General features: G+C 39.9%; 1 protein-coding gene across 2 annotated transcripts in view; it reads right to left on the reverse strand.

Moving 5' to 3' along the window:
- trappc9 (trafficking protein particle complex subunit 9) overlaps positions 1-23,191 on the reverse strand; it is a 257,722-nt gene that overhangs the window by 96,433 nt on the left and 138,098 nt on the right. For both annotated transcript variants that reach the window (XM_030412357.1, XM_030412356.1), the window contains one exon: positions 16,469-16,579. In XM_030412357.1, coding sequence (XP_030268217.1) covers positions 16,469-16,579 — 111 coding nt within the window. The remainder of the gene's footprint in view (positions 1-16,468; positions 16,580-23,191) is intronic.

Consider the following 23,191-nt stretch of genomic DNA (forward strand, 5'->3'; position numbering starts at 1 on the left):
CAGTGAGGTTTTTGTATCTCTCCAAGTGACTCACGTGCTTTCTGTAGGAGTGACAATACACACATATAAGACACAGACGTACACAAAAGATAAGAGAAAAGTGAATCACCTGACAGAATTGTTATATAAATGTTTAATGTTGTCTTTGTGCGGAGTTGACGTAGATGATTAACTACTACTGGCACACAGGGGATGTTAGCCTTCAGCCCCTTCGGCTTAAAAGCCTTTTCTGACAGAAAATGTATTTATTTTAACTCAAATCACCATTCAACCCCTTAACCTACCCAAAAGGGGCTTTCTGGCAGAGAGCCCTGAAGAGTAATGTCTCACAACAGTGGCAAAACGGCAATTAATTGAGGATTATTGGGTTGTTGTTTTTTTAAACCAAACACTAGCTAGTGTTAGCTCTATACTATCAAAAGGTGTTCCCATAGCATTGCTAACATTGTAAACTGGCCTACAAGAAATTCTAAATGAGCTAATGATAACAACCGAAAATACACCTTACCTGTATGTGTCTATTCAGATTTGACGAGAGCTCTTGAACGCCAGAAGCTCCTGGTTTTTAGGTTGGCACAGGACACAATGCATTCGCCATGAATCATTCTTGGTGCCGTCAACCTCAAAGAGTTCTCTTAAATAAGGTCATGGATGGGGAATGTCTTGCTTCTCCGAATATGATGCGTCATTCCCTGGTTCACTTTCTTCCTCCATGTCGCTGCTGCAAGTTTTTTCTCTAACATAACCTGTAACTCATGGCGGTTCTCTCCGCGGTTGACTTTCCCTCTCTGGGTAGTTACTTCTTATATGTCGTGTCGTCATCCGCAGAGGTTGAAAAAGTAACGAGCCTGTTTTGACAATGTAAGTAGTAGAAAGTACAAAAACATTTTTTTAAATGTAGGGAGTAAGAGTAAAAAGTCGTCAGAAAAATAAATACTCAAGTAAAGTACAGATACCTGAAAAATCTACCTAAGTACAGTTACAAAGTATTTTTACTACGTTACTTGCCACCTCTGGTCATGATGAGGGATTTAACTGGGAGACAGACACCATCAGAGTCTTCTCCACACAGCGAGAACAGTATAAAAAAAGGTCTAACCTGCAGTCAATTCTTCCGTGCCCTCAGTGCTCTTGTTATTCCCTGCTCAGTGAAATGACACAAAGTGACTTTGAGGTGGGCAGTTCACTGTAAATTACCTGGACATCCATCTCCACAGGAAGCCACCTTGCACTAAGAGATTCCTAGGAAGGTAGTATCTCACATTAAGAGTTTCACTCCTTGTTTTTAAGCCTTGATAAATCAACCATCATCTTTTACAGGCACCATGCCAACCAATGCATTGATTCCTCGGTAAACATATTTAGGAGCTGGGACTAATGTACTTATCTCTGTTTCATAGGCAACACCACAGAACCATGTATTGTTCAGCAGAATATTCTCTGAATTCCAATTCAGAGTTTACAACAGCTCCCTAAGGACTCATTTTCTGATGCACTGACAAGAAAATGGACAGAGCACAGTCAGACTGACCAGTCAGACTGACCAGCCAGACCTTTGCGTTGTGTCTCCTCTAAATGAGCATCATCATTGAGCAGAAACAATTACGTGGCTCTAGGTCAAATTCTATCGCACTAGCAAATAAGTAATCATCCTACAATAATGGGTAATTTGTGGGAGAATGTTTGATTGGGTGACTATATCTCAAATGCTTGTTTGTCATCATGCTACTTTAAGTAAGTGAGCACATGAGAATCATCACAGGTGATGTGCCGCCTAACCTGTGTGACAAAAATAACCAATAATATTACTTGACAAAAGAAAAATAATCTGTTGATGAGTCCAGAGACACAAATACATCAAAGTGAGGTGGGCGAGAAACGGCAATGCAATTATCATTTCACAGCCTTTACAACAAAGCAGAACACAAATTAAATAACAATTAAGACTTCAAAACAAAGACTAAAGAGAAAGCTCTTGTTCTTGCTGCCACACACTTAAATACACCCGGCTTTGAAGATTAGTAGCAGTAGGCTTATGTCACTGACTGAAGTCCCATCTTCAGATGGGTGCTGCTTTTCATTTAGTCATCTTCAAAAGCACATATTACACACCAAGTCTAAAATTACCACCGTGCAACAATGCAAATGGACCCTAAATGGGAAGGAGCTGTCTGGCAGTGCCTGCGACTGGTTTTCTTTGGACTTGTAATTACTTCAGGGCCACATTCAATTTGACACTTCAAATGGGGGCAACAATAAGGAAACTAATGTTAATTAAGCATTACAGCAGCAACAACAGTATTTCATATTCCCTATATATCTGACCTTTCTCATTTAAATAACATCCTTCATTGGTGAGGTGTGATCTTTCAATTTGAGTGAACTGTCTGCATTCTCTCAGTCTTTTAAATGTAATTAGAAAAAAGTAGGCTAACAAAGGCTAGGATACAGTGGTATGTACCGTGCTAATAAAATGCTACCTGTGTTGATTTGTAACTAATAATAACAACTTCTTTGTGGATTTAAACTGTGCTCACTACAGCAAAGTCCTGCCAATAAGTGAGTCAAGCGGGTGTATGGGCGGGACCTCAATACTGCAGACCCACCACTGGATTACTACTGCATAGACTCCGGCTCCAAAAGATGTTACTAGTGCAAGATGGCAGCGCTGGTATCTAGGTTATAACAGTTTTTAACAGTGGGAGGAAGATGTGATGTGTTGCCCATCTTTATATTCCTCTATAATTCTTACAATAGATTTGACTATTTTAAATACTGGGTTGACAAAGCCAAAGCCACATGAAAACACAGCATGTGCCCAAGGTTTCAAGATAACAGCACCCTGCCAGTATACATGACTGGAAGGAAAGGTTACCACTTTCTACTACAATGAAACTTGATGGAAAAATGTTTTATTTAGAAACAGTAAAACCATTTCATAAAAGGTCATACAACTAACTGGTGCATCAGTAAAGCAGGGTGAATATTAAAAAAAGGGATATATAGTATAAGTAAGTCCATAGCAAGTTCAGTCATTGTAAGTGCAAGTACCCCAAAAAGAGATTTTTACTGAGGCAGGAGAGTGTTAACAGTCCGAGTTCTCCACCACCACTCCCACCATCTTCTTTTTCAATTGATTTGATTGTGGAGTCTTTCATGGATTAGGCCATATCGGGAGAGTAATCTAGCCTATTACAAGACTTTTAATAACAACCTGTGTCCTGAGCTGAAGCCACCCTGCAACATCTCTAGACCTAATTCCCAATCCATGGCATCTCCCTGCCTCCCCCCAGCCCTTCACTGATAACGGCCTGCTTTGCCTTCATTTCCCTGGCCGAGAAAGGTGGCAAGGGTAGATGGGAGATTGGATTGATGGATGGGTGGTTTGGTGGATGGGACGATTTCATCAAATTTCTATCTGTTCAGATGGGTTACCTGCAAATCAGTTAGCGTTTAAATAAATCCAACCAAGACATGCACAGATGAAAGCAAGATCTGCAGGAATAACTCATGTTATTCGTGTCCATGCATACTGATAGAGAGGTCTATTTTCTTGTCAGCATGTAAGTCGACAGGGCTTTTCACTGGCAAGGTGGTATTTTTGCAAGGTGTAGACAATGTTTTTTTTGTTTTGTTTTCTAGCCTGCATCTACTTGGTATTTTGATGACTCACAATAAGCTTGACTCTCAGGGGGAGTACCGGCAAAGCAGGGGTGAGGAACAGAGATCTGTGGTGCTCAGAGCAAGTTGAAAGCACAGAGCATAAGGCGCAGTCATCATCCGTGCTATTTTCATGACTCTGTTATGCATGTTTGAAATGATCCTACCAAAATATTTGTGTTGAGTGGATGATATTCAGGTTGAATAACTTTCATATAAAACTGTCAAGCAGTTACCAATTAGAATAGATAAAAAATAACTGTATACATGCCGCAGTGGTTGGAATACTAGTATGTACTTTCATAATCAACCCTGTCTCCCGCAAAGTACATATTCATTAGTAAAAGTAATTTCCTTCGTCAAATATGTTTAACACGAAACACTGTTGGCAAGCTTTCTGGGTAGAGAAAGTCTTTCACCCCTTAATGCCGTAGAGATAAATGGTTGGCCATGCAAAGTGCAGAACTTTGACAACGCAAACTAAAGCTCTTAGACTAAAGAAAGCTTGCAGTTTTGGTTAACTTTTAAAAATTCAACACTTTCTGTCTGATGCCTCAGATCAGACTATAAACTCTACCTCCACTAAGTGCTTTTTGTTGCCAAAACAGAACACTAAAAAAAAGAAAGAAAAAAAGTTAATTTTCCCTTCCGAGTTCCTAGGAGCAGACACTGTATGGGGAAAATAATAAAAAAAATAAATGAATAAATAAATAAATAAATAAAATTGATCATTTTGTAGTCAGTGCAAGTGCAATCATTATGTGTTAACCTTAAGCAGTCCACAGATAAATGCAATAGAAACATTTGCTCATTATGTTATAATGATTCACATAATTTTTACAGGGAAACGGCCTCACAGGATATGCAATGATGAGAATAGGGGGTTATTGCTTCTTTAATGGCTCATGGACCAACCACTAATTTGACTTTACCACTAATATCACTTAAATGCCGTACACAAGCCTTTCCCAAGAGACACCTCATGTCCTTCTGCACAATAATCACAAACAAACCTATTTTGCAATTAATAGAAATATAAAGGCATTCAATCTGGGGATCAAGCCCCTGACACTTGTTTCTTCCACCTCTGCATTCACTTCCTATTGTGGGGCCCATAACACACACAATTTAGCATTAGTTGGGCTATGGGCAATTGGCATGAAAGAAAACCAGGAGGAGGGCCAGTACAGCCAACACTTGCATGGCTATTTGTTTAATCACTTTGTGTTACGTCATGTTTTAATGCATTATGTGCAATTTACTGATGAACACACAAATAGCTTCATTCATCACTGAAACACATTCAACACACGGGACTACAGGCAAGTTCGAGAGTCAAGCTCACCTGACATGCATGTCCTGGACTGTAGGTGAAAACCAGTGCACATAGGGGGAACATACAAACTGTCATTTGATGGATTAGAACAAATTACCTTCATGTTCTCAGATAGCACTGCTTACAACTGAGCCAATGAGGAAAGTGAAAAAAATATTTACAGTAGTGAGAACCTTATCCTTTTTGCACAATGCAACACCAACAATAAATAGACAGGTATTTTTTGTGCAGAAGGCTAGAACTCGCTTTTCACCTAGTTTCTGTACTAAATAGCATCTAAACGCAAACCAGGACCGTATCACTAAATATCATCTTGTCCAGCAGGTGTGACTTCTCACACCATATTGCTAATTACCACCATCCTGCAATACGATGTGGCAGCGAAGCCTTTTTTTAATGGCAGTAATAACACAAGCTCAGGATGAGCCGGTCACGGTGAAATGACCCCTTCCTAATTAAATGCTGTGTTGCCTCAGACCAAAAGTACATGATAATCACATTAAAGCATATGGTGTTGCTTTTATCTGTCCACCGCAAAGCCATGAATCAGTCCGACTGTGAGGTCTAAACACTATGCCATGGACACACAATAACAGTGAGCTCAAACACCTCAGTGGGGTGCACATGCTTGGTCCTGGTCAACTCCTTTGCTGTGGTATTGTAGCTACTACCATACTACAATGAGTGTAAAGGTATTTAACATATTTGTGTGGGAGCTTTTTTTTAGTTGTCTTGTGGTTTTTACTACACTGTCTGCAGGTTCTCTCTTTTGTACGACCGTGGGCACGCAGTGAGCAATGTGTGCAGCTTGAATAATGCCCTACGCTGCAGAACAGAAAAGCAAATCATTTGCAGCCCAACATTTTATCAGAGCCTTCTGCATCTTTTTTTTTTTACAGCCAGCGATTGTGTTATGTCACAGGGGAGAAGCTGAGAGTGAAGAGCGTACCGTGTGTGTGTGTGTGTGTGTGTGTGTATGTTTTCACAAAGAGGGTTATTTTTACCTCACGTGCAAGAGCTTAAGGGTGGAGATCCATAGAGGCCTGTGCAGAGGCAGGCGAGAGCAACAGTCTATTTTTAGACTGCGGCTGACTCCGTGTAACCCTTTGTATGCAGCGGCTGCAGAGGCAGCGACACTCCATCTATCCCCGTCTCGCTCAATACGATGAGCTGCAGTGAATTCTTACTACCAATTACTGTATGTCGATAGGTATCAAAGAATGCTTCTGTGCAGACAATCTTCTAATGTGCTGGCTGTCATTTAAAATGAGGCTTTGTAGACTATTACAACGGTTGACAGAATGAGCTATTTTTGTCTCTGCTGCTGAAACCCAGGAGCTCTTTTGGGGCATTTTGCCATTATTAGACAGCGTAGTGGAGAGTGGCAGGGCAGGGGGAGCTAGAAGGGAATGACATGCAACAAAAGACCCAGCTGGGTTTGAAGCAGGGACGTTGCAGGTTGTAAATAATGACACTTTGATATAAGTGTCAGTGTAAGTGAATTGGATAGTCCAATGACAGAACTGGGCTTAACATAACTTTAAGGTCTATATAGTATAGAGGGAAATGATTGTGAGTCAATCTATAGCTATATCCATCTGTATGACTGGTGAAGATTTCAAGAATACCAACAATATAACAGCTGTGTCAATGACTATCAAGAGGTCGAGGCAGCTGGATTGCAGCAGTACAGTTTTGTATAGCACATGTTAGAAAAAGATCTTGATGTTCTCGCACCTTAACTAACCCATCTCCAGACAGCCAACAGGGCTTAAACGCCCCCTAGGGAACACATTATTTCAAGAAAATGTTCAGTGAAAACAGAAAAATCTCCTGCAGGTGCTGAGAAAATATGACAGCAGTGTGTGGCTGAATCCCAGGGAGAGGTCGAGCAGCAGGAGATGAACATCTCAGCAGTCGGCTCTCATCTCTGTCAGAAAGTATTCCTCCTACTGTATATCCCAATCCTCAGCGGATACAAGTATGTTTTCTCTTATATTAGAGACAATTTTGTTTGTAAATGAGCATGTACACTATTTGGATGGAGTCAGAAAAGGTCGCTCTAATTTGCAAGTTGTGAAAAAATAATCAAATGTTGATATTCACAGGAGGTGGGGACTGTTCAAGATGGGATAACTGCCTGCAGATGCATTATGTGCTCTGCTGCCATAAAAAAGTAGCACAAGAGGGGGAAAGGTGGTTACCATGGAAACAAGCTTTGTTTGAAAAGCTCATGCAATGAGGCGTGTCTGTTCTCCTGCGCACCGATCCAGCAGAGCCAAAAGGCATGGGGAATGGAGAGGAGACATGGCTAAACACTACTGCAGTGAGCGTTGACTCCCCGCTCTACCACAGGGGGTATTAACTGAGCCAGCCCCTGCAATGATAATGGCAAACGGTAGCAAGGACTAGTTAGCATCTAGGGGTAGATTTTGTGATGGGATGTTAACCCCTGAAGGCCTGTCTAAATCTCCTGGGAGACACAGCTGCGGTGTTGATACAGGGAGAGGATTGGCATCAAGATGGTCTGAGAGCAACCTGCTGCTGGCATCACAACAAACACCGGATGACTTACAAGACTGAGAGCGTCCCTAGCACTCGGTGTCAGGTTTATGCAATGGAAAATACTATGCATTCAAAGATGATGCTGAGATGCAAAATAACCACTCACATATTTTACCAACAGTAATGCTAAAGTGTTGCATATGGTGTTGGATTAAGATTAAAGGGATGGTTCACTTAAATTAGAAAAAAGAAAGCTGGTATCCAGCAATGTAGCATTGTCGACATTTTGTGAAGTCGACTCAGCCATTTTTTGCCTTGATCCTGATAAAACATTGAGATAAAACATCACATCTTTTACCAAAATCAATATACCAATTACTGTGGTTAATATACAGACCTTACTTTAGAAGTTCAGCACAGAAGCACAGAAATCATCAGCATTTTCTTCTGAGGAAAAACTCTTATAATACTGTTATCTTATCATTTGAGAAATTCTTGGATGTGTCTCTGAGATGTCGCATGCACAAGAATAAAACACCAGGAGGTCCCAGTGTCCTTGACCTTTGACCGTCAAAATCTAATTAGTTCATCCATCGGACTGAGACAACCAGAAATAGTAATGCCTGTGACCACAGCTATCGCCAGCGTGAATGCATAAAATATAATCATCTAGGCAAACTTCACTAGCAAAGCAGAGCCACTTGGAAATAAAGAGGTGAAAGGCCTACACAGTACAGAAACAATGGAGCAGCCCCATGTCTCCCATAGAGAATGTGCAAAGAATAGTGCAGAGAAAACTGATGGAATATGCTGATGATGGGCTGAGAGGGATCATATCACAAGGAGGTGACCGAGCATCTTCTCTCATTGGTTATACTAGCCCGAGACAAGAGCCTCAGAGCCTATGCTCTTCAGTTCTGATAATTAAATGCTTCTGAAACACTTGCATCAAACCCATCCTCTACAAAAGGACACGCCAACAGATCTGACTGACTTGCAGTCAAACCCACGTAATTACAATACTTAGGAAGTTGCTTCATGGAAATGAATTTCCAGCCTGACATTTTGGACAACATTTCTTATTTTCACTTCACATTAATAACAGACACTTTAATTTGCTCCGGCTCATCATAATTTGCTCATTAGAACAAAGATCCAGTCGCAGAAAGGTCAGTGCTGTCTGAAGGTACACAGAATCACTCCTCTTTCCTCAAATGAAAGAATATAAAGTGTGATGAGAGCGGTGCTAATTTACATGCTGTTTATGCAAAGTAGTGACCAGTAGAGCCTGATCATTTTTCAAGTTAAAAAGGACAGCCACTGAGGAATAATTGTAACGGAAATTAGTCATTTTGCCAAAACCAGACTTAATGTGCAAACCACCCAGAACATTGTTGGTGCCTATCTACTGAGCATCAGTGATATCAGTGAAGAGAGATGTCTGCATGGAGCCCAGAGGATACTAAAAGACATAAAGCTCCCCAGCCACAGTCTGTTCACCCTCCTGCTGTCTGGGAAAAGATATAGAGGTATTCACTGCTATACCACCAGAATGCAGAGCAGCTTCTTGTCTAAGGTAGTGAGACTCCTGAACTCCTGTCCTAATTCTTCGACATTAAAAAATACTTTTCTTGTGTAGCATTAAGGGACTACAACTTACATTTAATTGTACAACCCTGTGTTGCAATTATTGGATGTTATTCAGAGTCTAAGGCACTGAAAGGCGTAGCGGGCGGCTTTCTGGCTGTTAGTCATGGTACATGGATGCGAGAAGAGAAGTGTCCAGCAGACCAGAGCGCTGCAGTCGGCGCTGCAGTCCCGGCTCGGAGCAACAGGCTGTTCTACTGTTGTGCTAACTGTGGCTAATGCTCCGAGCTCGGCGCCCGGTACTACTACCACACTCCATACGCATATAGGAGCGGGGCTCGGGAGCTCCGGGACAGAACCAGATACACAGAGACTTGGACACATCAGGAGAGAGCATGCAGAAAAGTCCGAGAGGTAGTTGGACTCTGTGTTGCCCAGAGACGGCTGGCACACGGGCCCTAAATGGTGTATTATGGCTGGGCTGTCCAGCCCCGCCTTTCCGCAGGCTGCTGCCATTACCTTCTCAAATGATATGCAAACCACGCTCTACTTGCCCCTCCCCTCAGGCCCCGCCCTCTTGACGCCAAAACAGTGACACAATGTTGAAACTGAAAATCAGTGACACTGAAAAAAAACTGACATTGTAGAAAAAATCTGTCACTGAAAAAAATGACATGAAGAAAAAATCTGAAGATTGTCATTGAAAAATACAAAAAAATTCCAATAAAATAAACTGATAAGATTTTCGGATTTGAATTATTTGAATTACTTTCTTTTTTCAGTGCCAATACTTGTTTCAATGCCAATACAACTGTTTTCAATACAAGTGTTACAATGACAATGTTTCTTTTTTCAGTACTGGTTTTGTTTTCAATGGCAATTTTTTTTTGGATGCCAAATTTTAAAGTCACCGTTCTGGCTCCATAGTAATTGTTTTACCTAAAATGATTTTGATGTTAAGAGTGTCTTGTTATAAGCTGAATGATATCCGTGTGATAATATTTACTATATTTAACTTTCAAAAATCGGAGTCACAGCTTGGTAAGTTCCGAGCGTCATTTTTTTAATTTCCTGGGATTTTGTGGAATGGAAAATGTGCACTTTTTGTTGTGTCATCTTTTATGGAATAGCCAAACAATGATTGTTTACATGTCTACTAACTGCTTAAGGAAATTGCTTCAAATTTGCGTCCAAAGGAAGACATCTCTTCATGCAGGCCTGTGACTCTCACACTGTTGGAAATTTCTAAAAGGATATGTCAGGTGAAATCTGGAAGATCTTACCACAAAAGAAAAGACAGGTAGACATCCTTTTACATGTCTTTTTTCTCTCTGTTCTGCAAACATGGGGAAAAAAAAAAAAGTTTGGTGATCACTGTGCGGAGTCGCGGCAGTCTATGGGCACCCTTTGGGCTCCCAAACATCAAAGTGTCTGTTTGTATTCTGAGGTGCTTCACTTTTTCTTTCATTGGCCATTAAAGAACACCATCAAGGGGATAAGGACCTTATAAAAGACATGTCTGTGAATGATATGAGAAGATGAAAGCAGCACTTTGTTACACACCCTGCCCGCCCCCACTCTCCACATATTGCTTGCACAGGGAGAGAAAAAACATTCCACAAACTGAAGTCACTGCTCAAAAAAGACCAATGAGATCTTTTTTCAGTAGGAACATTCAATAAATGTAAGTTATAAACTGCCACTATCTAAAACTACTTAAATGTGTCTGTAACAGATGATGGAAACACTTTCCTGCTACTGTCCTCACGTTCCTGGTATCCGGACACAAGTCTAAATCTGTAGTTCAAACTGCTATATGTCTCTCCATGCAAGAAGGCTTTCTCTCCCTTTTTTATTTGTGTAGACTTGAAAAAGCTCAATGGAAACAATTAAAGGTCGCTTGTTCTAGGAGGAAACTGAGGATGATTGACAGAGTCATTTTTGTGACTGTCGGATTTAAGCCTAGCTTCACTAGTCCTGGATGAAGATACCAGAAAACATCTTGCGCTTGACACCTCATTCATCATAGAACAGGAAAGAAATACGAAATGACAGGGCCATCTGATGTTCCAAGAAAATGACTTGAAGAGACGAGCACAATATGGTTCAGCAGACGGAGTTCTACGAGTGCGTGACCCTGATTTTCTCTGTATGCAAAGTCCAACTCTGCTCTGAATAATCTGTGCATGTGCTGGGTCTGTGCCAAAGGAAATGATCAGCATGTCGCCTAAAACCGAGCAGGGGTTTGTTGAGTGAGACTGCATCGCTTTCTCTGCCTCGGAGGGGTACCTACAGGAATGTCATGGGCTGTGAAAAGATCAATGTGCTGGATCTGAGCTAATCTTTTGATAATGAATTTATGTCTGTCAGACTTCAAGAGAGATCTCCACAGGATGGAAGCACAGATTGGTGGAGTCAAAGGCAGTGGTTGTGTCTACAGGGAATGTCAGTCAAAGGAGAGAAAAGACATGTAAGTCCATATATACATCTGCAGTTGTTACCAGACTTGACATATTTTACCTCAGAGGAAAATTGTGTCATAGAATGTCAGTTTCTAGGGAAACAGGATTTTTAAATTAATTCTGCGAATGGTGCATCATGTAGTCTGAACTCCACGAAAACTTGCAATTGACACGTTTTCTGCTTTAAAGTACCATTATGAAGTAAATGTTGATTGCATAATGTAGTGGTTATAGAGTAATGAAATCATCTGAATTTTGACTGGCTCCCTGTAAACTTTTCTTTCACAACGCAATTTAGTCTTCCAACGAAAGCTCTTGGGAAAATGACGCATGACTGGCAATCTAGTTAGCCTGGCAGCCTGGCACCATTTCTATCTGCTTTCATCTCTCCATTGTAGACTAAATGACAGAATAAAGAATAAAGATTTATGTACAACATTGACTGTATCATAATAGCAATAAGAGATAGGTGAAGCTAATCTTGGCAGTTTGGGGAATTATTAACAGTGACAGATGACCTGACTTAGAAGACCTAAGTCTTAGTCTTAATACAATAAACCAAATAATAACTGTTATTTTAAGAACAGTTTTATTTGATTTTATTGAAACCTTCAGCCAGTACTCTGGTGGAGGTCTGGAGGTACTCTGCTACTTTAGATAAGTTACTCAAGTAAATGTACCAATATAACAATGTCACTCCTATACATGTTCAGCAATTAAACTTTTTGTGCAGATAAAAACACATTTCGCGGGTTGTGAAATGATTAATGGAAGCAAGAAGGACATGACCTGTGACTCAAATCTGTATTTATTATCCAGAATTTTTTTCCTCAAAATGTAAAACTATTGAAACAGTAACACTTGGAGGGGGAATCAGTTATTGTTTTCCCAAACACATCTGAATTTAGACAATGAACCCAAACCAGATACTGTCTTTTAGTAAGAGATTACCATGACAGAACAGGCTGGAAACCACTGGTTTAATTTTGAACTAGGTTTTTTTAAAATTGGTTTTAAAGGTTAATCACATGTTTTTTTCTGGAAAACATTAGTCTGAAAAGTAACTTGTTACTGGTCTGATTAATGTTTTGGAAGTAGAAAGTCCAATATTACTCCCTGAAAAGTCGTGGAGCAGAAATATGAAGTACAAGTTGTGCAAGTACCTCAAAAGTGTGCATTGAGATCATTACTTGAGTTCCCCATCTGCACAATTTAAGGTCTATTTTGTTTTCATTTTTGTAAAATATCTAATGACGACTGAAAAGACCAGTCTTACTAGTTATATTACATGTTCATATTCATACAACCTTTAATAGTACTTACAGTCTGGCAAAGCTTTACATAGTGCGAGTGTTCCTCAGGCAGAACTGTGGGTGGTAAATGGATAACCAGCATGGGACCTTGAGATCAAAATCTCTTTCAAGTGACTCCTGAAAATGGCAAAGCAGCAGCACGATTGTGCTTTTTTTTGCTAGTCATTCATTGATTCTCTGGCATGTTGTTTACTCAATGCAATACTAGCAGAAAAATAAAACAACATCAACAAAACCCTTGACAGCACAGCAAAAAAGAGCAGAGCAAAGAAAGGAGTGTGGTACACCTAACCAGCAATCATAAAGCAGTGATTCCACTGTGGGTATGATACCACTTATACATATATATATATATATATATATATATATGTTTGTAGCACTATACCCTGTTAGCACTATATGTGTATGTATAGTGCTACAAACATTTTCTTTTTCTTGTCTGCTGCTGTCATGATCATGCACACTCACATCCTAAACAGATTTGCACACATAAGTTATACTAAACGTACATATTGAATACTTAACTTTGACCTGACTTGTGATTCTCATGTCAATAAACTTAATTCTAGGTCTCGTGTTAAGTGTATTTAATAGTGTTTTTGTTTTGCGAAAGGGTTTGGGTTACACTGACAAATGAACTACCAAATACATTTCTCAGTTTGAAAATGCTGTGGTATATTTGGCAGGAATAACTTCCTTGTTTACAGTGCATGCTGGGAAATCTGCTAATATGCTGATCATGTTTTTAAACTTGATTATACAAGATACATGATCTCAGCAATACATTAAAAACAACTCATAATTTCAAGTCTAAAGACTTTTTTTAGTCAAAGAACACCTGATTATCTTTCAGAAGTTAAAAACGGTCTCACTCTGTACAAGTATGTTGCACAGCACACTTCAATACAGGTAGCATCAGTGCTCCCCCATACTGGAAACAAACACTTACATTGTACTGCATAAAAATTGTAAACAGTCATGTTGTTTTATTCTTTTGTTGTTTTGTTGTTCTTCATGCTTGAAAAAAAGCAATTTGTACCCAGCAAATGTATTAAAATACAGGGTTAAAAAACAGTATCTCTAGAGGCTAGATACTTCTGAAGAGACTTTTGAAGTTATCCTTTTAATGAAAATGACAGTTACAAAACGCCAGTAAGCTTATCTTAGCAGTTCATTTCTGCACAGGGAAGATTATTTGGAGTGAGCTGAGTGATGAGCTGTTTGGCTCTGTCTGAAAAGATCCCTTTCCACCCCCTAATTCCCCTCAAATAATAACATTCCACCCCTGTGGAGAAAGGCCTATGAGTCACCGACAGTGTACCTTGGCTTGTGGCGAAGGATGCAGTGGAGAGAAACCGCTGACAGGAATCATAATTTGACACTTTCCAGTGAAACGATAAGCGGGGAACGAGTGAGAGAGGCTGAGGTAATCTATACAAACAGTGAAAGTATGATGATGTGTGTACATGTATATTTGTGTGTCAGGGGAAACATAAAGGCAAAATGAACAGATCCTGTATATCCTTTACAAATTCGAATGTCCCACAGATTTTGTATTTTAAGCAAAGAAGAAAACATAGTGTAAAAGCATTTAGACTCTCATATGACCCTGACGCTGAACTACAGGCTAAGTGATTTTGCTGAATACGCAGCTTCTGACGGAATAGTATGGAAGCTCTGAATCTGAAAAAAAAATAGAAAGCTCCATCATGACAGAATTGGGGGTCAATCAGTGTTTAGCAAAATGCTGGATATAACAAAACTAACACATCATTTATTTTTAGTGCGTATATGCTGTCACACTCGCATGATCAGGTTTGCCTCAAGTTTATAATTATTATTATGCTTTTTTTTTGCCTTTCCTTACTCAGAGTGAGCAATGCTCCCTTTAACAGGAACTTCCTCAACATATTCACACCTGAAGACAGGGTTGGGTGATCTATCATGATTAGCAATAGGCTAACGTGACATATATCGTGTATCAGCAATAGGCTCAACCAATGGTTGGATTGTTGGAGCGGATATTTTGGTTTATTTTGCTAAATTATTGGTGCACATCCTTGAAAATTTCACTAAATAAATAGTTAACCTGTAAGCACAAAAAGGAAACAAAATCTGTGGTTTTCTTACTGCGATTAGAAAGGAGCAAAAAATTAGCAAAACTGACCAGCACAAAGAAATGCCAGAAGACCAATGGGGAGTTGGGCTCAGTGTGTAAGTTACTGGAGCAAGTTGACGAGCAATGCAGCTCTGCCACTCACGCAATAGAGTTGTGAATAAACGTTTATGCAAAACTGAAGTGTCTCTTGTTGTGTAGCACATCAGCAGGATGGAGTATTCCTTACCCACTGCACATGCTTGTGCACATCTGTGCAACTATATCGGGGCTGAGGGTGGCCGGTTGGAAAATGTACACAGATCACTGAACTTTACCTGGAGACTCCACTGGAGCAGTCGGGGGTTAAATGCATATCAGTGGTGGTAATGAGGAAGCCATGAGAACCCCCTTTCACTTTTCCCACCCAGATTTATCCTGCCAGTCCAGAGATTAAATCTGTAATACTCACTTTTCTTAATTTTAGGCCACCAATGCCATTTAAAAAAATTCAAAGCAGGGATGACTTTATCCCAACAAAATATTACTAGAAGGCTTTAACACTGGAGATGCTAAGTCCAGATCACTGTATTTGTGCCCCAACTCCAGATATGAGTCAGTGAATATTTACAATCTGATAATACCATACAATATGATATTGTGTCAAAGTGATATTTTGATTTCCATACATAAGACAGCTGCATGATAAGTACTTGGTTTGAAAAAGGCCCAACTTAAAACATTGCTTAAATGCTTTCTTATATTTTAGCGTCAGTATTTAGTAAAGTATCTGTGAAAAAATGTATCCTAAATTGGGTTTGATGCCTCGATTCCCTTTATAAAGAAAATACTGAACCAGTGGTTTTAATCGACATAAGCAGTGTAGTGGACCTGAAAAGTGTCACATAAACACAAAGCGTGTCTTTGAGTAAAGCAAAGGCTCACATATTCATGTTGCTTTCTAAAGAAAATGGTCTGTTTTATATTATTAGTAGAAACAGCTGACTATCAATTAATTATTTGATTAACTCACAGACAATTTCAGGTTCAGGTGTTTTATGAAGTAAAATACAAGATTTGGACAGGCCTTGTACCAGACTCCAATTGGGTTTAACTTAAACCATGGATAACTAATTGATTGGGCCAAACCCAAATCCAATCCTTTATTTTTTTGCAAATCAGGTCCTATCCTGATCCCATCTGTATCATTTCAATAGATGATGCCCATAAACAAGCAAATAGACAAACCCATAAAGACATCTGTACTGGTAATCTGCGCACCATTTGCCCAGCTCAGATCCAGTAAGGTAGGATGTTTATACAGAAAGTTAAAGTTGGCGTTGAGCAACAACTGACAGTTGCTGTCTGACGTATTTGCTTAGAAAATAAAATAAAGAGAGAAAGTAAACAAACTTGACACCTGGCAGACATGTTGCTTTAAGTAATTGCCATTATGGGACATGGAAGGACTATCTATATCTTTATATAGAAAGAGACAACTTCCACTCACCTCTGGCACTCGCTGGCATGGAGAACCAGGTCCTGGTTGTTCTTGGCGCTGACGGTGAGCTCGTGCTCTGTTGGGTTGAAGATGTCGAGCAGCAGATGACACTGGCGGGTGCTGTAGACAGACACAGGCACAAGGACTGTAAAACCTTTGTCCAATCGAAAACTCATAGCAGGTTTCTTTAAGATGGCATTTTTGTTTGCATGGGCATATTCTGGTACACAGCCATGTGCATCAATTTAGACCAAGATTTTACAGAACAATATACACATTAGAGTATGACTGATGAAGTTTTGATGACTCCTCTTCATTTCAAAGCAAACTGTGTCATCAGAACTAAGGCTCCACAGAAACATATTTATCAGTGTCTTTATTACTCTGAGTTTGATGTACAGTGATGCAGATTTGTTTATTTTGGTATTTATTACTTTGACTTTGATGTTTGGTTCAACAGTTATCCAGTTTCTACTGAAGCCAAAGATCGTTTATTCCCAACGCTGCTTTTTCTGAATCCTACCAATCGTTATTTTACGGTCATTAAAAATCCACTCTCTCTCCAATACACACACGCATAACAAAAAGCTTTCAATAACTTGTGTTCTATAGAGAGACTCAGCTGCCCATATAACCTATGCATAATTTCTTGTTAATGTGTATGCAAGTTTATACTTTATGCATGAGGTTACAATTACTTTCTAAAAATACATGGCCACATACACACACACAGCAAATGCATGAGATCAAGAGAAGACACGGTGTGAAGCACTCATCAGTCCTTGTCATAACATCAAAGGTGGCAGTGCTTTCATCAGGCCCGCAGGCCTGGCTGGAGCAGGCCACCTCCACATCATCCTGCGTCTGCTTTTCTCATGCAGATCGTAAGAGGTCCAATTTGTGATTTAGATCAAGACAGGAGACATGATGCTGGATTTTCAAAGAGTTAATTTTAACCCTCAAGTGGGTGTTGTTTTTCCTCTGGTAATGATGGATGAAAGGAATGAAAGTCTTAAAAACGGAACGGACTGTCCATCCAGTCAGTGTGCTGTTTCATTAATAGTTTCTGTATGGTACCGTCTTATATTCTTACCACCACCTGGTGTGTAGTAAACAGTTCATGCCAAACAACACACCATGACATTGATGTTAATGCATGCATTATAACAATCCACACATATAATTAGGGCTGGGCGATTAATTGAATTTCAATTTCGATTTCGATTTTGGCTTCCCTCGATCTTGAAAACACGATCATTCTGCCGAACGTCGCTTCTTGTGTGGTAAATGCAGCGACCCTTCCATCTCCACCTGTGCACTCGGCTCTGCCCCGCCCCTGCCTCAAAATTTTCGCTTTCAGCCATGCCGGTGCGTATTGCCAGTGTGTGTTTAGAATAAACGTGTAGAAGAAGACGGTGAAGATGGCAGAATTGCAGCCTCTGGTCGGGAAGCAATGTAAAGCGAATTCTGTGGTGTGGAAACACTAAGGTTTCGAGAAGTCTGACTCGGAACAAACAAAGATATTGTGCAAGATATGTCATGCGACCGTGTCTGCACCTCAAGGGAACAAGACCAATTCATTTAACCATTTAAAGTCCACACACAGAGTAATACATGACCAAGTAGTGAAGGGGAAAAAAAAACCTCAAAAATGAAAAGCTCCTCGACTCCTGCCACCGCCACACAGTCCTCAATTAAGGACACACTTTATAATGCCACCGCATATCCACCCAGCTCCCACAGGCATAAACAGGGTTCGTACACATTTTTCAAGGTCAAATTCAAGCACTTTTCAAGCACTTTTAAGGGTCATTTACAACATTTTCCAGCACCTTATCGCTGGGATAAAATACATATCTACAGGAAAATATATACTCATGATTATTTTTTCACTTTTTATCACAATAATGCACATTGTATTATGCTGTAAACATCTAAAATGATGTTTCATGATAGCAAAAACTTTAAAATTAAAGGAGAACACAAAGTTTTTTATCCAAAAAAATGGAAACCACTTGGCGTTCTTCAGGTACACTTGCACCGGGACAAAGAGAGACCTGAGAGCACCCTGTAATTTTCTTTTTTGACATACACTTTTATAAGCTTTTCGCTTATTTATCAAAGTTTATTAATATCAAATGTGTCATCAGTCCAAATTGCATCAAATTCACCTTCTCCTCAGCCATCCTTCCCTATTGCTACGAGGCTGCATGTGCGATGATACACACACACACTGATTTTATTTCTCCTTGTAATAAGAAAACTATCCAGTCTGATCCCAATGTTGCCAAGACACAGAGATATAATGTCAAGCACTTTCAAGCACTTAAGTTAAAATCCAAGCACTTTTCAGACCTTGAAAACACAACATTGAAATTCAAGCACTTTCAAGGAATTAAAGCACCCGTACGAAGCCTGCATAAAGAAATAACGGATGCCATCACATACATGATTGCCAAAGACATGTGCCCTATCAACACCGTTAGCGACCCAGGGTTCAACTGATTAACACATTGGACAAGCGGTATGTGTTACCATCACGTCACCATATCAGCTGAATTGTGCTGCCTGCCCTTTATGACGAATGTCGCGGAAAAGTTGCAAGAGATGTGTCAACAGCATTATATTTTGCCACCACAACAGACCTATGGTCGAGCCGCACCAGGATAGTGTTTATTTTTACATATTATTTAATTCATTTTATTGATATATTTTTCTCTTATTTATTTGCATTTTTCTTGTTGTTCAGGTCAAACTTATCGTGTTAAAAGAAATACCAGAGTTCAAAGTTCAATAAGTGCTTGTTCTCAAATCAATGAATAATCGTCTTTAATAATCGGGATTACAATATCAATCAAAATAATTGTGATTATGATTTTCGCCATAATCGAGCAGCCCTACATACAATACTAAAGAAACAAAAGGGGTCAAAGACATACTAGCTTCATGCTCGATTACATATGTAGTAAGATACATATGCTTAATTAGGAAAAAAACATTAAAAAATGAATAAAATTAAAGGTTCCATGTCGTAGAATGTGACATTTCAGAAATCTTTTTAATTACAACACAGGTCTAGGTGCTACATGAATACTCAGAAAGCATCAAAACACTAAATCAACAGAAAATGCATACAGCCCATATTCACAGCTACTTCAAATGATATTGTAAAAACACCAATAGAGCTGACGAAGAAACACGTAGGGCAGTGCCTGCTCAAACTGACCAATCAGAGCAGACCGGTCTTTTTGTGAAGGGGGCCTTAAAGAGACAGGCACAATCTGGGACCATTACATGAAGTCAACAGGAATGAGGTGATGTGCAGGGAGGTGAAAACAAAATTAAAACTAAGTATTCCATATACACACTTTAAACATTTTACTTTTAAGATTTTTTTTTTTACATTTTAAGGAGAGTCTTTAGTTCTTTGAGACATCTTTCAGAATTAAAAAGGAGGGTTATGAAGATAAACAAAAGCATAGTGTTGAATTAATGAAACTAGAAAAGAATAGATGTAAAAATGTGTCTTTTGTACTAATGAAATGCTGTCCATCACCGCACCTCCCCTCTTAAATCTCTGGGTTAATGGGGGCTTAAGTTGAGCCTGCCCTAATAAACTGCTGTGGCAATTAAGGGAGCATATTTTTTAAGGCATACCCATGTTTCTTTAATTGTCTCGTTGTCTTTGTTGGCGGACATGATTAACGGGTAGAGTGGGATGGGGTACTGATTTATAGGCCAGGGCGTTTAGCTGAGGTGATCAATCAGACCTCCCGGTTAGGAAACACAGGCTCATTGCTCATGCACTAAGTACCTGAGATAAACTGATGGAGCAGAGCCTGGGATATAGGCACAGACAATGTTGATTTGCCGATTTTGAAGACTTTCCACAGTTTAAGTCTGAAATGATGCTGAACAGTGGTGGACAACTTTATTCAAGAACGGTTACTGCTGAGATTGGTGCAAGGTGACTGTAGACAAAAGCAGAAAATAATGTTTTTGAACCAGAGGGAACTGACTCACAACACTGAACCATTTTGATAAGTATTCTGCGGAGCTACTACACAGGGCATCAAGATACAAGCTTAATAAATAATTTAAAACTGCCAATAGGGTTTCAAACTACTTGTCTCCATTTCAGTCTGTGAATTTTTTAAATTCCTATTTAAGAGCAGAGCGAGGCGGAGAAGGAGCAAAGTCATCCCTGGTGTTTCAAAGTAAAAACATATTGAACCTGCGTCCTTGCTCATAGTGTACGAAGCAATTCATGGGTCAATAAATTTGCTGCTGCCTTCTGTGCATTTAATGAAACACAAACAGCATTGGCTGCACAAGCTGCGTGTGATTGTACATATTTATCTCTGAAACTTTGTGAGGTAGAGATTGTTGTCATGTCATACTACCACATCCAAGTGCAAATTATGAATTTCAAAGAGACAGTCATGAGCAGAGAAGGAGACCTTTAGTACAGATCATTCCAGGTACATCTGGTGGTGTACCAAAGGGGGAGAAAGCCAGCTAATGAATGCCACTGTCTATTTCTGTAACTCAACCACGCTGACAAATGAACCATGAAACCTGGCGCCACACATTTCAATGGCAAGACCACAAAAAGACATCAATACAAACCAGACAAATGCCACAGCCACAGTCTGATCATCTCTGTCTCTACATCAACAATAGAGAGCAAATCGAGCCAATGACACTGACTGGGCTTTAGTTGAGACTGGGGACACTGCTTTTGTGAGGTGGTGGGTGGTGAAAATGGAACACACTGTGGGAAGAGATCAATGGAGCCCGCCCCACGCCTCAGTCAATTCTGCAAATCTGCAATCAATAAGTGCTGATTTTGCACCCGTACTTTGGCACAAAAACGTGACATATTCCCCCACACAAGATGTAATAGACTTAATAAGCCTGGCTGGGGTTAGAGTACTGCCAATGATACGCTATTTTTAGCTACAGGAGCCAGTGAGGGGCAGTTGACTTTACTTTTATGCCCACATTTAAAGATTGAATAACAAGTGAAAAGCCATGCAAAACGAATTGCCAGCTAGTCAGCATGTGCAGCATGCAAGATTATGAATTCAAATCAAATCATGAATTATTACTCACTAAATGGCCAGTTCACTTAAAGGCATATTTTCTTTTTTCGCAGTATTTAGCCATGTATATAGATCTGTCTCATCTGTCCCAGTTTGACTACATCTGCCTCTGAGATTTCTGTTTCAACCCCGAAAAACAATGGAGGTACAGTTAAGAGAATTCTACTCGGAGTCAAACATTAAAACTTCAAAAAGAGTAAAAAAGCTACATTTTAATCTAGACACTCTGTCGTTGTTACAATTACTAACAATGCTATAGATAAAAATGGGATGCACAGGATCAATTCATCTCTCCAAGTAGAGCAATGTATTTTCCAGGGCAACCCACTGTTGAGCAAATGGGATTTAAACAGTGCCCTGTACAGTATGGATCACTAAGTAATTCACACATCCTGGCTCTCAGTCATACTCTTGAACAGATCAGTCACCTTAAATATGGCCCAATGTGAGAAAGCAAGAATGTAAACTCTGTACTATATAAGGCAAGAGAGAGATACCATGGGCAAAGATATAGAAATGCATAGCTACTGAGGCAGAGACAGCAACAGAGAAGGGTGGGGGAGAGGCAAGGAGAGATGTGAAGTGAAATAATGAAAGAAGTCATGAGAGACACAACAGAAGGGAGGCTGAAAGGAAAAAACAGATTTGAGATGAAAAAGAACGGACAGAGGAGCTGAGAAACAGTGAGACAGAGAGAAGAGAGAGCATTTGAAGAAATAGTAGAAAGTCTGTCGGTGTAGAAAGTCAGAGAGAGCAAAACAAAGGCGCGGGGGGGGGAGGGGGGGGGGCTGGGTGTAAATGTAATACAGGGGTTACAGTGTAATTCATGCACAGTTGCCCTTTAAGAAATACTTCCATCAGAAACATCAAATGTTTATTTGTAAAGGCTATTTCAGAGAGGTGGTGATAACTATGGTCATTTTAAGGCCTTGACTTGTGATGTTGTCATGGATTATACTGTTGCTTTATCAATTAATGCACTGACTGAAAATTGTTCAGAAGCACTGTTTGAACAGAGAAGGACTGAAAGGTTAAGGTTAATTTATACGCCAACATCCTTAACTTTAAAGTAAAAAGTCACTGCTTTGCACTGGAGACATGGCAAACAATAGCGTGGCATGAAACCTGCATCCACCTGGGTGTCATGTTTGATCCAGCTTGTACACCCTTTTCAACTGAAGACAATAGGGAAATGTCAGTGGGTAGGTTTTATGTTTAGCATGAAAGGGATTACATATTAGCCAGGGCCAATGAGCAAACTGTAGCCAGGAGCTAGCAAGCGAGCTAGTCTGCTAGATGGATGGCAGATAGCAGCAAACTATTTTGCTGAACTATTGTGACTGGTAGGTGCTAGCATGTTACCAGCTAGCTAGCAGGTTTAGTCATAACATGTTGCAGAGCATACGCTTCTGTATATCAACAAGTTTCCAACTTCACCTATTTATATGAGAGCACACCAGTGACTCATCCTAAGCCATTTTCTGGTCTCACTGGGCTCTAATGGTAGACTGAGACTAAAGACAAGGCGGAAAGAAGGCGCAAAAGACACAAACCCTCCAAAACATCTTTATTCATGCTTTGCTTGTTAGTTTCAAATTCAACACACATCTTAACTAGTAGAAACAGC

This window comes from Sparus aurata, chromosome 3, assembly GCF_900880675.1.
Source record: "Sparus aurata chromosome 3, fSpaAur1.1, whole genome shotgun sequence".
Taxonomy (NCBI): domain Eukaryota; kingdom Metazoa; phylum Chordata; class Actinopteri; order Spariformes; family Sparidae; genus Sparus; species Sparus aurata.